The 13,940-nt window shown below is 34.2% G+C and overlaps 2 protein-coding genes across 3 annotated transcripts in view; one reads left to right on the forward strand and one right to left on the reverse strand.

Annotated features, from left to right (window-relative positions):
- Positions 1 to 4,253: 4,253 nt before the first annotated feature.
- On the reverse strand, positions 4,254 to 6,324 carry LOC133181012 (serine, glycine, tyrosine and glutamine-rich protein-like). The gene is made up of 3 exons (XM_061315534.1): positions 6,219 to 6,324; positions 4,793 to 5,752; positions 4,254 to 4,362 (listed from the first exon to the last, which is right to left on the reverse strand). The coding sequence occupies exons 2-3, from the start codon at positions 5,738 to 5,740 to the stop codon at positions 4,357 to 4,359; spliced, it is 954 nt and encodes a 317-aa protein (XP_061171518.1). The 5' UTR covers positions 5,741 to 5,752; positions 6,219 to 6,324; the 3' UTR covers positions 4,254 to 4,356.
- A 5,343-nt stretch (positions 6,325 to 11,667) lies between these two features.
- The window catches only part of LOC133181011 (FHF complex subunit HOOK interacting protein 2A-like), a 41,847-nt gene continuing 39,574 nt past the window's right edge, over positions 11,668 to 13,940 (forward strand). Inside the window, exon 1 of one of the 2 annotated variants that reach the window (XM_061315532.1) lies at positions 11,668 to 11,797. In XM_061315532.1, coding sequence (XP_061171516.1) covers positions 11,741 to 11,797 — 57 coding nt within the window. In that variant the 5' untranslated portion in view covers positions 11,668 to 11,740. The remainder of the gene's footprint in view (positions 11,798 to 13,940) is intronic. The other variant, XM_061315533.1, reaches the window with a different exon arrangement.

Genomic DNA, 13,940 nt, shown 5'->3' on the forward strand with positions numbered 1-13,940 from the left:
CTACCGGAATGCAAATTTCGCCAAGCGAAAGGTAAGGAGCTAAGAAGGCCTAATATGCATGTAATTCTCGTGCGGCTGTCTTAAAGTTGTGTCTGACTCTAAGGAGGACTAATATGCATGTAATTCTCGTGCGGCTGTGTTTGTGTTTGACGTCAGTGGGCGGGGACTATTAAGAAATAAACAACAATGTTAAAAAGTTCTCTGGGAAATGAACTTGGTTGGTCACGTGATCAAATCCTGTGAAGTCCGAAGGGCTTCTCAGAAGATTTGATCACGTACCAACCAAGTTCATTTCCCAGTGAACTTTTTAACATTGTTGTTTATTACTTTTATTTACATTTGAGACAAATATTCTGAAAAGAACTGCATTTATTACACGAACGGCCCGCCGTATTGCTACGTTGTGACGCGCAATGACCTAGAAGCTGTTTGGTCTTGAGAGTTCGCCTCGCTCCAACATTTGAATACTTACATTGATGTTCAGCAGTCCAGTTCAGGAAATATCTGTTCCTAATGCAAAACAATGATCGCTACTGACAATAATCTTACTATTATTGTATGAGTTCTTTATATATGAAGTCAAAAGCGGTGCTATCGTCTTCCGTTTACATACCTTCAGAGGGATTTCGGGTTAAAAAGGTAAGCGTGATTTTAGGCTTTCTTCGCATCGAAGAAAGAACAAATGATCATTTGTTGAACGAAGAAAAACATATATGTTCCAATAATTTTATCTTTTTCATCGCTTTAACGGGTTAGAAGTTCCGAAACCAGTGTCACCGTGACAGAAATATGTAGACAGATATCATCGCGCTGTGTGATTCGGTCATGCCATGACCTCTGACCCCCAAATAAGTTCATACAGAATTGAACATATTTTCTCTTCAATAGGTTCATCTAAGAAAAATATTTGCAAATGTAAATAATTGAAATTGACATGTGAGGCTTCGTGTAATTTTAATCTATTAGTCTACAATTTTAAAATCTAAATTTACAATTTTATTTCACAATGAAATGGAAATATAAGGAATCACAGTCTAGTTAGTAGAGTATGCCAGGGCATCAACGATAGATGGAAACGTGGGATAATTTGCATAACGGGCGAAGCCCGTTATGCATATTATCCCACGTTTCCAACTATCGTTGATGCCCTGGCATACTCTACTAACTAGACAGTGATTCCTTAATTAAATACTTGATGAGCGGAGTTAATTTCTTCATGTATCATGTTTTAAATTTACTAGGTAGAGGCCAAGCAAGTAGCAACGATTTGAAAAAAACGGACGGGGTGGGGGCAACCTCCCAAAAAATCTGACGAGTAAAAGAAAAAAAAGTGTGCAAATCCTGGAATTTGCCAGTGCTCGACCTTACAGCGACAATAAGTGGGGGGGGGGGGACAACCAGCATCTAAATGAAAATTCACTATAGCACAATACTATACTCCAAAAAAGTGGGGGCGGTTCCCCTACCCCCCTCCCCCCCCCCCCCCGCGTTATACGGGTCTGAGAGGCAAATGTAAAGGACAAGATAGGCTAAGACCCCTTTTCGGTCTCTGTTTTTTTTTTGTGTGTGTCTTTTAGAATGATGCAACAGTTTATCAATAAAAACCTGTTGTCACCGTTGCCTCAAAATGAGTATTGGTTCAAAGTTATAGGATACACAGAGGTCACACGAAGGTCAGAAAATATGACTTGTCAGTTTCCGAATTTTTTCATTTTTATGCAAATTTTCATCGATCGTACTGCACATTTTGGTCCAGAGAACATAGAGCACAAGCTTGCCTATCTACCAAATTTATATATTTCATAAACTAGTATCAGATACATCTTGTGCATAAAAATCTCAGATAGGCAAGCTTGTGCTCTATGTTTCCTGAAGGGAAGAGTTTCTCAAATTTTACGAAATTTTACCAGAATTGAGGAAATTCGGGAAAACGTCCTACTTTTGCACCCTCTTGTGGCCTCCATGTAAGATTTGAATCAAAATAAGTGTTGGTTTTGAAGCAAGCATTATTTTAAGTTCTTAACTACAAACTATCACAATTTTAATTGTGTTCTGATTTTTACATCAAATAAGGGGCCAGATACGGCCATTACCATACCTTGTCCTTTACAACATTATATAATGCAATTTGATGAGTTTGTTCCTGCATATCAATCTCAATTCCACTCATCAAGTAACATTGCTCTAAACTGTAGAAATACGCTTAAAACTTCATTCAAATACATTTCAAAACCCAAGAACGACAAAGAAATGATTTATCAATTCTAACATAAGCTGCTATATAATACAGATATTTCTTTATGATAAAGGTGAAGATAACGAATAGTGATCAAACTCATCAATCCAGAAAAAATACGCATGTTGTGAACAGGGCAAAACCACGGACCCCTGGAACCACCAGAGGTGGGATCAGGTGCCTAAGAGGAGTAAACATCCCCTGTCGACCGGTCACACCCGCCGTGAGCCCGCAGTATCGATCAGGTAAACGACCCAAAATACACCAGCGCTAGGTTGTATTTGTAAACAAGGTCATTATAACGTCCATACAATTTGCGAAATAAAGATATTTCTCAATAGTCTGCCTCTGTTTAAAAATTGATCGTTATCAGAACATGATCTTGAGTATATGAATCAGTAAATGTTGGGAGACATTAACACCATATGTAGGTGATAATGGGATATATGTATTACTAAACATAAATTGGGAAAGTTGACGGTTGAAAAGCTGAAGTTATCTTGTTGACATATGGCTTAGTTGTTAGTTGGCCATTCTACAGTCAATATAACATCCAAGTATAAAGCAGATGTGACATATCTTATCATTCCAGAAGACTAAAGTTTTAATTAAGGATTGTTAACCTTTCACTGGCATAATGATGTATATGGTCTTTGTGTCTCCCAGCTGATTCGGTACGCAAGAGTACAATCAATTTTCAAACAGAGACAGGCTACTAACAAATAAGTTGATTTTACAGGGCTTTTAAAAATCTCTTTACATTCTACGTTTAGCAAATCATAAGGTCACTTTAATGAACTTGTTTGCAAATACAGCCTATCAACATGTCGTACTTTGACTGACATGCTTCATACCAATTGTTAGGCCATTGTTTAACGCTAATTTTGACTACGGATTATCATATTAATACAGAGGGCTCACGACGGGTGTGACCAGTCGATTGGGGGAGCTTATTCCTCCTAGGCACCTGATCCCACCTTTGGTGTTTCCAGGGGTCCATCTTTTTGCCCTGATCACGATCCGTATTACTTACAGGATTTATGAGATTAATCACTATTTGTTATCTTCACCTTTTCATTACATTTAAAAGCCTCATTGAAGGGTTGAAAGGTTAACCCACAGCACTAAATTAACCCCACAAACTTATTTTATTTACCCATAAATATTTACCCATAATATACATCTTATAAGAACAGATCGACAATTAGAAAACGGACAAAGTGATTCGATTGTGTCCCTTTGTGATGAAGGTAATAATCCATTGATAATGTTTTGAAGCTTGAACACGACATACATGTACCACTGATTTACTTTTTCAGAAACATTTTAAAAAACGGCGATGGACTGTGGTTGTTCTGTATACATTTTTAAAAGTGACTGGCTTTCTTTGTAAAGTATACATGATATTTCAAAAAGTAAATATTAAGGATACAATTGTCGATGTCATTTATAAATGGTTTGATGTATACATTTTAGGCCTAAATTTTGCCTTTAAGACCCCGTCTTGAAGATCGTCTTCGAGGACTGTATTCTCATCAGGAAAAAATAGTAACACCCCCCTCCCCCCAAAAAAAACATAATACTGTAAATCACTTTTTATTCGCGAGAACTTTATTTTCGCGTAATTATGCGAGACAGTGAGCTCGCAAAAATATCATTCTTGCGTATAATAGTATTCCATAAGATTATATAGAGGAATAACAACAATTCGTGAAAATTATGTCTCGCTAATAAAGAGTCAATGACTATCTCGCGAAAATAAGGTGTCGCGAAAATTTAGTGATCTACAGTAGTGAGATGCAGTTCATTATAATCAGTGTCACTGCAAGTTAGAAGACTTTTCACATTTCCATCTTGAGAGAAGTGTAATTTTTTACAGGCCTGACGTGCCCTTTGACAGACATAGAACCATAATGGGAAATGTTACCGAGTTCTAAGGGAGTTCTCAATTGTCATCAAATGCTCTCGTTAATTCATGTTGTTTACGTTAGTCGAATATATGACAAAAACTAACAACAAAGATTTTTTGTATACAATTTTATTTTTTTTTCTTATAAATAACAAATATTTATTTACAAACATTGCAGTAACTCTTGGATTGTAACTTCACCAGACTGTCTTTAGAACTGGAATGACAAAAAAGAAGTAATATTAAATTAAAATCATAAAAAGAAATCAGATGAAATGAAATTGACAAGGAACATGGACGTTTTAATGTAACAACATGTGAGGGACAAAGAATTTTTTCATCATGCTTTTCCTTGTTCTGTTTTAACCTTGATTATTTTTGAATTTAGAAAATAGTTTCAGGTGATCTTCCGCGTGTAATCAAACATGACATTTTCAACCTTTAATTAAAAAAAAAGATATAATAAAGTGCTACTTCAGTAAGTGCCGACTTATCAATAGTCTATTCATAAAATAGTGTGACATTCGGTTTCTTAAATAAACTTTTTCTTAGAAAAAAAAACTGCTGTTCAGTGCAAAAGTATTTTCAGTAATTGAAGGAAGTGGGTATTTATCTGAAAACTAGATGTGAATTTTATTAAAACTTACAGGGTAATCTTTAATGGATGGATAATAAGGAGTATCGTATTTTCCACCTCCGAAACGAGAACCAAACCTAGATCCACGTCTAGAACTAAAGGCAGAGCCAGGTCCACCGATAATTCCGTCAAAGAGTCCAGATCCGACACCGGACCCAAAAGCGGAGGCTGATGCAGAAGACCTGGATCCAAAACGTGAGAAGGGAGAAAATTGTGCTTGGTATGGCTCGTATTTGGGATATTGGGGAAACTGGACTTTTGGGTAGCCACAGAGATGATAGTTCTGAATGATGTGAGGATACGAGCAGGGGTTGTAGTGGTTGAAGTTGTAATAATGACGATTGATGGTGATTTGTCTACCCAGTCCGCCAGCAGAGGCGAAGGCGGAGGCCGAAGCACCAGCACCTCTAAATCCTCTACCGGCTGAGGCTCCGGCGAGAGCTGACGCAGCACCAACAGCTCCACTACCACCAAAGAGAGATCCGAAACCTCCTCCTTGTAATAGGTACACGGTCCTTCCTTGTCCGCCACGGGCTGCGCCAGCACCGGCGCTAGAAAAAGCTAGAGCGGCTGCCCTTGCATCCGCAGCTGCCTTTGCGCTAGCTTCTGCTGCTGCTCTTGCTTCAGCGGCTGCCCTTGCTTCAGCAGTTGCTCTTGCTTGAGCTAAAGCACTGGCACTGGAAACAGCACCAGCGGAAACTCCGACTCCAGCTCCGGCTCCAGCACCACCGCCACTGGCACCACCACCACCAGAACCTCCTCCACTTCCGCCGCTTCCCCCACTTCCGCCGCTCCCTCCACTGCCCCCACCTCCAGATTGGCTAGCTTGCCATTGTTGAAACTGTGAAAAGAAGTCGTGGCAATTTTGTCCATTGCTACCATTACAATTCCATCCTCCATTGTCCTCCTCATCAGCGAAAGCGAGGCTCAAGAAGGCAAAGAATAATAAAACCTTCATGGTCGCTTGCAACTGGAATGAAGAGAAGAAAAAAAAATTATAACGATGATTTATAATTCCTTTGAAGAAAGTGTTTCAAATAGAGCTGATAAATATTTTTAAACATTTGCTATTTAGTATTTTATGCTACAGAAAAGTATTTTGGGTATATCGGAAAATTGGTATTGTCCATTTAAAATTATAATTTTGTTGCAGGTAACAAACAAAATATATACCTATGAAACAAAAGTTAAACTCTATATTTTTATATATTTTTGTCATTATTGAAAATTGCCTTGATTTTTTTCCTAGAAGAATTCAATTCTTTATTTATTTTATTATTATTTTTTTAATAAAAAAAGAGAGAAGAATGCAGAATCTAACATTGAGGGATTTAAAATTCGCTTAAAAGTTTGGCAAAAGTTGATCCTTCATTCGGATTATTAAAAGAAAATTACTGTTTCTTCTATTATGATTTATTTACGACTCCAGAACTCACCTCCTTCTTTTAGCTTCCGAAATGAGAGCGAGCAGAAGTGACATAGAAAGGTTTTTACCACGGAATTTTATATACTGGTTACCAGCCAATGGGAAAAGAGCTTTCAAAAATGAGCAAATGTCCCTGCCATGGCCGGTCATGCGTGTCTGATGTCATAAATCATCATTCAAAGTTGGAAACCTTCAAAATTTCTGTCATTGAATGTCCGTCATTTTCACTATGAAATTACCTGTAATCATTGTCTTAAATATTTTCTCGTGGGGGATTTTTGTCAGAGGTCAGCAAGGAAGAACAAAGATAGTTAAATATTCTTTTTTCAGAGTCGCTAATGAATATTTAATTAAAATCGACATCATGCAATGTGTTTTTTGACGCTCGAATAATGCCTGTTTGCACACAGATTATTCTTATTCTTATTTCCTTTATCTTAAAAATTTTAAAACTTAAATGTCAAATTTCATCATGTCACAAAAATACCAAGACAGTGCATGTTTAAATTAAAGTCATGTCAAATTTAACAAAAGATTTTTGTTATGTGTCTTAGTTGGTTTGATGTTTTGCGAAATGCAGTTCATGAACCAACGGAAAGTGTGAATTAAAAGTTCTATAAAATCTCACGAAATTTCGTTTCTCCTTTGCCTTCAAGCATCTAGCCATAGGTGTATTTTGTTAAAAGATGGAATATTTTACCAAAACAGCGCATTTTATTCCGTATGATGAATTTTTGGTCTTGTGGAGAAACTTGAGATTTTTTATTTTTTGTAGTTTTTAATGTGTTCCTCTAATTGTACTTTTTTATTTATTCTTTTTCTTTTCTTCTTTATCTTATATCTCCTCTCATTTCCTTTATAAATATTGCAATTTTATTTTACATATGTATTCATGCTTGATGAGAAATGGCACATCTCTCTCTCTCTCTCTCTGAGATGAGATTTAACGTTGTACTACCTTAATTCTTATATTAATAGAGAGAATTTAGATAGAACCGAAACACAATGTTGTCAATCCTTGTAACTTTTCTAATGAAATATTGAGTACAGTGGTACTGGTACGATAGAGGAGACTAAAATTTTCCCCTTTCCTAGCCAAAGTTATGCTGATTATATATATATATATATATATATATATATATATATATATATATATATATATATATATATATATATATATATATATATATATATATATATATATATAATGCTAATAATGCTAAAATTTAAAACAAGTTTCAAGCGTCATTCAGCAATTTTTCCATTTTCGTCTACAGTTAATTTTCCTGATTTTTTTTTCTTTATACAAACATATTCGTGTAGTGTTAGATATTTCAATGTACATGTTAAGTTTAAAATTCTTGAGAAATTCCTGAAAATTAAAAATTTCAACGATATGATATATAAATTTAAATATGCAAATTACGGAATATTTCACTATACATAGATACATGTTTGTGTTCTCTAAACTAAACTGGAATAGTTGACATATAGACTTACTAGTTATTACTTTTCAAATAATCATAATTGAGTAAAACAAATGATTTAAAGTGAGGTAGCAGTCGGCCAATATATTTTGTTTTTTGCTCAAGAAAAATCCTCAACATTTACATATTTTTCTTAGCCAAAGATAAAGTGATCCTGAAAACTTTAAAATTTGAAACATCGGATGATGCTTCACATCGATGGTGAATGGGGAATTTAAGTTAATTTAGTTGTACCTTTGCGATTATTTTTCGAATCAAATAATTTTTGGACATTAGCAAAATAGAGTTCACGGAAATACATACAGATTCCAGTTTCATGCCAAAAAGAAAGTTTCACCTTTTCGTGGGAACGATATCACGTGTGGTAACTCGAATATTAAATTATATGAAATCTTCGTTTTCTAATATGCCCTTGTGTAAAGAAGTTCATCTTTGGGGACTATAGAGTAAAAGAAGGGAGTTTGGCGATTTTGCGTTAAATTTGACATTTTAATTGTGAATGTGTATATAAAGTCCGCTTGATGTCAACAAAATGCATGGAAAGAAACAATATTGTCTAACCCTGGAGGAACATTTCAAAGATTATTTTTAAAGACTTGATCAGATAAAGTTTAGTTAACTAAAATATAACTTGAATATTTACATGATGAAGTCGGATTACAAGTTTTGTGTTTATCGTTCTCTGAATAAGTGAGTACTTTGAATTATTTTCAAAGACGTACTGGAATGTAGGTAATGAAATGAAAATATTTCGTAACATTTAATTTTGTAGATTACATCTTTATTAGTGTTATGTCATTTGGTGGTGAAAAGTAATTATTTTAAGTTCTCATTTAAATTGTTTCCCCTACTTAGTCTAGAATTTTAAAATGTCAAAGGTATCAAAGGGGAATTCATTTTTCATTGCAATCATGTGTTCATTTTCACTAAAGTCATTAAAGATCACCTTATTTAATTGAAGACACTCACTATTTATGGGCAAACTTCGTGTTATTATCATGGTTACCTGTAGAATAATAATTATTTGACATGCAGTGTCATTCTTCATTTATTCGAATTATCATCACTACACTTTATTTTTTTTCTCTTCAAATCCCACCACTGGAATTTTCGGGGGTCTGTGTTTTAATCCCTTTTCATAAATTTGTATCCTTTGTATTTTTTTTTTTTTTTTTTTTTTTAGATCGTTCACTGTTCGTCATCTTCAACCTTTTTCCTGTATATCTTTCAGAGAAAATAAAATTTGGAATTTCTTTTTTTAAAGAAAGAAATCGCTCAAAGATGCATTTAGACGTATATCAAAAGATTTTTTTCGTCGACAAAATATAATTATAAATACTCATTAGATATAACCGGATACTGGGAACCGGAGCGATCACTAAAACATCTCTAAGGGAAATTGAAAATAGATAATAAATATTTGCTTTCCAAACTCAAAGGATTTAATAATGTTTAAACTTTGCTTTGATTCAACTACATCATGGTGGCAAAAATATGGCACACATGTAATATTTAAGAAGAAAAAGCACATTTATGCAGTCTTGTTTTTTTTTTTTTTTTTTTTTTTTTTTTGATTTCGATCAATTCCTTAGATCTTGAATTCTGTAACTAAGAAGTTACAAATGTTTAGAGTTGTGCACAGGGAGTGTATCACATTGTACATGTTTTATCATGCAGCTTAAGCTTGGTGTGCTTGTTCAAGTGTGATATAATTACCCGAAGAAATGTTCCAAGCGTTCTCCATTTTTTTTTTAAATGTTATTATTTTTTTTTCTGTATAAATATTTTGCAGACATCAAAATGAATACATAAAAATAAAAAAAAAAAAAGAAGTAAAACAATAGTTTTTGCTTAAAATAACATATTGCTGCATTTAATTCTGCTATGACACAGGTCTTATTAAACTTTATGAGGAAAAAACTTAAAAATCTTAGCAGTTCATCTGGAAAGAAAAAAAAATATCTCCATTGATCTTCAGGTAATATGCTAGCTGTTTGTAAATGTATGTGTGTGTGTGTATGGGGGGGGGGGGGGGGGGTCTTAGTCTCCGAGTGCACCGTGTTCTTTTAAATTTGTCTTTGATTTCAGAAAGTCTGTATTTCAATTCAGTTTCTGTCATAAAATCGTGAGGAGTTTACTGTACAGTATGAAAGAAAAGTTGACTTGTGGTTAATAGCAACCACGAGTGTACTTGTTTTGTATAAAGATAATAAAATTATAATGGTATCCAACACGTAATCAATCAAAATTCAGATCAGTGATGATTTTCTGCTTGTCGGTATGAACATATTTTATCGCATGATGTAAGTAAATGTTAGAAAAAATTAAGTTCTTGCTTTTATATTTTCCTATGGTTGCATATTTTCTGTCCCCTACATGTAAGTATGTCAACATGCAAGATAATTATGTCTACATGCAAGATATTTATGTAAACATGCAAGTTATCAATCTTTTTAGAGAATTTGATTTAAATGTTGGTAAGTTCACTTACTAACGCCAGAAAATGACATCATACATCACATGCAAGATGCAACATTATTATCTCTATATGCGACTTATTTATGTCAACATGCGAGATAATTATGTAGTCATGCAACTTATTTATGTCAACATGCGAGATAATTATGTAGTCATGCAACTTATTTATGTCAACATGCAAGATAATTATGTAGACATGCAAATTGTTTATGTCAACATGCGAGTTAAAAAAGTCGACATGCAACCTACTAATGTTGACATGCGACTTATTAATGTCAACATGCCGCAAGTTATATGGTACCATGCAAGATATTTATGTCAAACATGCAAGATAATAAGTTGCATGTCAACATACACATCTCGCATGTTGACATAATTAACTAGCATTTCAACATAATTATCTCACATGTTGAAATAAATTAGTCGCATGTCAACATGATATATGTTACATCTTGGACAGCTGATGTCAGATACTGGCGTAAATAAGTAAATTTACCATTGTAAAACAGACTAGTACTCTCTTAAAAGATTGGCAACTTGCAGCATGCCAACATTATTCTTTTGCATTGAGACATAATTATCATGCATGCTGACATACATTTCTCGCATTTTAACATAATTTACAGGCGCGGATCCAGAATTTTTTTCCCCTGGGGGGTGGGGGTGGGGGGTCCATCCCTGTCAAAAAAAAAATCCAACCCTAAAATACCTTGACAAGCAAAGAAAAAAAAAAACTAAATTACCCTCCCACAGGTATTCCAAAATGGGAAAACACTTATTTCGTGGTGGTGATGGTGGGTCCACGTTTTTCGGGGGGGGGGGGGGGGGGGTAAAGTAAGTTTTTCTTTCCTTCAGTATATACTTTTAATAACTTTGCAAATTCCGGGGGAGGGGGGGGGCCCTGACCCCCCTCTAGATCCGCGCATGATTTATCCTGCATGTAGCGGCAGAAATAAGTCACCATATATTACAGATACATGTATCATTAATAGTCTGGCATTCTAAATCTACTTTATCCAACTATGTACATGTACGGATGAAAACTAAAAAAAGAAAATAATAATATTAAAATAATTGTGTTATATATATATGATTTTAAAAACATTCTAAAATTTGAATATTTAATTAAGAGGGAAAAATCTCGCGTTTGAAATTTCAATGAAAAAAAAAAGAAGCTTCCTCAATATATTAGTTGGGGGAATAGTCTTCTGTTACAAAATTAACAGTACTGTGTTATCATCAGGGACCTATATACTATATATAGGTCCCTGGTTATCAGTCTATGCATGATATATAAGAAATAATGCAGCGATAAGACAATATGAAAATGAAATTACTTTAAATATATTAAAAACTAGCTTTTAAAAAGGGGGATGAATCAAATGACATTCTCCGGAAATATTTACTCTGGTTTCGACCGTTTCCCTACTTTATATAAATCGCGAACGTGTTTCCGGTTCCGTTCAAAACAAAACCAGACCAGACAGACAGATCTAATTACATTGTATCATAATTCAATTAACTGCGAACATTGTTTGATTTGGAAATGAATTGAAATGGTTTACAGATGAAGAAGAAAATGTTTTCAAAATTTTCCAACATTCTTCATCATGCAGTTGAGGCGGTAGGTCAAGTACTGTAGTCTTTTCACTTGTAACCCCCTCCACCCCCAGAACAGCTAAATATATAAAATAAAGTGATTGTACCAGACCTGCAGAAAGCAAAGCAATTAGCATTTACACCATTTTCAACCTATTGTACTTTTTTTAAAGTTACAAATGTTTGTTTTTTCCCAATGATGTGCAATGTCCTTCTTCAAGCCGAGATAATTACAAAAACAATGAATAGATGGAGGATCAAAATATTTCCCTAGAACCACTGGGCCTTAAAAGACTATAATAATTATATTGTGCTAGCTTATATGTTATTTAGATATATGTGTGTTCATGGGGTAGGTCTAGGGATGGGCTAGATAGAACGTTCTATCGTTAAAATGATATTGTCCTAGGAACCCGGTTTAACAATAGAATTCGTTCTGTGTATTGGCAATGTTGCAAAATAAACATGGGCCATAACTTGAACTCTGTGCATTTTCTATGAACAAACCAGAGAGTTCAGAATGTCAACATTAGGACACCAACCTCACGATACGATACGTGTCACGGTATACAGTTCACGATATGATATATATCACGATACATGACAAGGTTAAGAACTTGATAGGGTTATTTAACTTTGAGTTGTGACATTTTTAAACCAATGACGAACATTTGCTGGGAACTACGGGGACCTTTCCTAATAAACTTCCTTTTAAATTGGAATGAAAAAGGAAGACATTCATTCTTTTATTCCTTTTATTTATGTAGAAAACCACTTGTCATATTTCTCATGTTAGCACGTTTTAGTCAACAAGACAGCGAATTTTCATTGAAATACACGTGTGATGAGATATCATTACCATAGAATACATTTAGACCTAAAGGGTCTATCACTTGTCTTACCATCTGTAACTTTTAATCACATTAAGAATGAGATAAAAGTCCTTCACAATGTTAAATCTGAGGTCTGTAAGATACTGGAGATGAGTTTAACTGCCATTAATGCGTTATCGTCGACCTGTACAGAAGCCATTTTGAAATTGTAAACAAGGAAACAAACACAGCACAGTTAAGGCTGCAATAAGGAGGCGGGGCTTAATTTTTACGGGAAATGCTTACTATGACATCACACAAAAATACATGTTCTTCAAATTACCACAAAATGAAATGATACGCTATTTTAAACTTTGATATCTTTGATATCTTTAAAGTACATCAGTACTTCTTAATGCATGTATTTTTGTCGTTGGTTAATCCCACAAAGCAATAATTATATATTAACAATTCACTGATCGCAATGCATTTGTCAATGTGACGTCATATCGTAAAATTTGACGCAGTTTGTATGCAGTGAGAGGCGGATCAAGTTATATTTCATACAATGAAATATGTGTTTTGTAATTAAATGAAATATTATTTGCAGATACATGTATATAAGAGGCCATTAACTTGGATGTGATGTCTATTTTATGATTTTATTCATATACTTCCTGTACATTCCCTAGAAAAGTGAAACTGCCGTACATTTGTATGCAGGTTCATTGAAGGGTAATAGAAGGGTCTTAATAAATTGATAAATTGAAAGGGCATACCCTCAATGAATTACGACAAGCTTTTACACACAAACTCAAGAGGTATGAAGATATTTGAAAAGTGCTGCGAACCTGATGAAATCTTGCAAATGAATTCATTATATCTACATTTAATGTACTTGACCAACAAAATATTCAACATACGGTCTAACAAATGTAATTTTAGCAATTATTTAGTGGAATCTATATAGGTTCGCAGCACTTTTCACAAACTACAAAGAGTGTTGAAAATAATTATAAATTTAACTTAGATTTTTAACTTGGTTATGCCCTTGCAATATTGGAATTTATAGATGACTTCTATACTGCAGGTATATTTGCTAAAATCACGTGACTCCACATTAAGGAGGCTGGGGGGTCAACAAATTAACCACAAATTAACCACCAGATTTAACTTAATTTTTTAGATATGATATCTTAAGCTGTCAACTATCATTTGGCAAAGAAAAATTTCAAAAATTTTAGTTTTAAAATTTGATCATTTTCTATATCTTCATATGGAGCTCTTCTTCTAAAGGAGATCAATATAGTCTAAAAATGGCCACAACCCCCCAGCCTCTTTAAGTGACAAATCTAA

This window comes from Saccostrea echinata, unplaced genomic scaffold (genome assembly GCF_033153115.1).
Source record: "Saccostrea echinata isolate AGI-Se365-2 ecotype Australia unplaced genomic scaffold, CSIRO_AGI_Sech_v1 ptg000008l, whole genome shotgun sequence".
In the NCBI taxonomy this organism is placed as follows: domain Eukaryota; kingdom Metazoa; phylum Mollusca; class Bivalvia; order Ostreida; family Ostreidae; genus Saccostrea; species Saccostrea echinata.

What these genes read in the sequence shown, in the direction of transcription:
- LOC133181012 (XM_061315534.1), bottom strand. Translation starts at nt 5,740, where the DNA reads ATGAAGGTTTTATTATTCTTTGCCTTCTTGAGCCTCGCTTTCGCTGAT.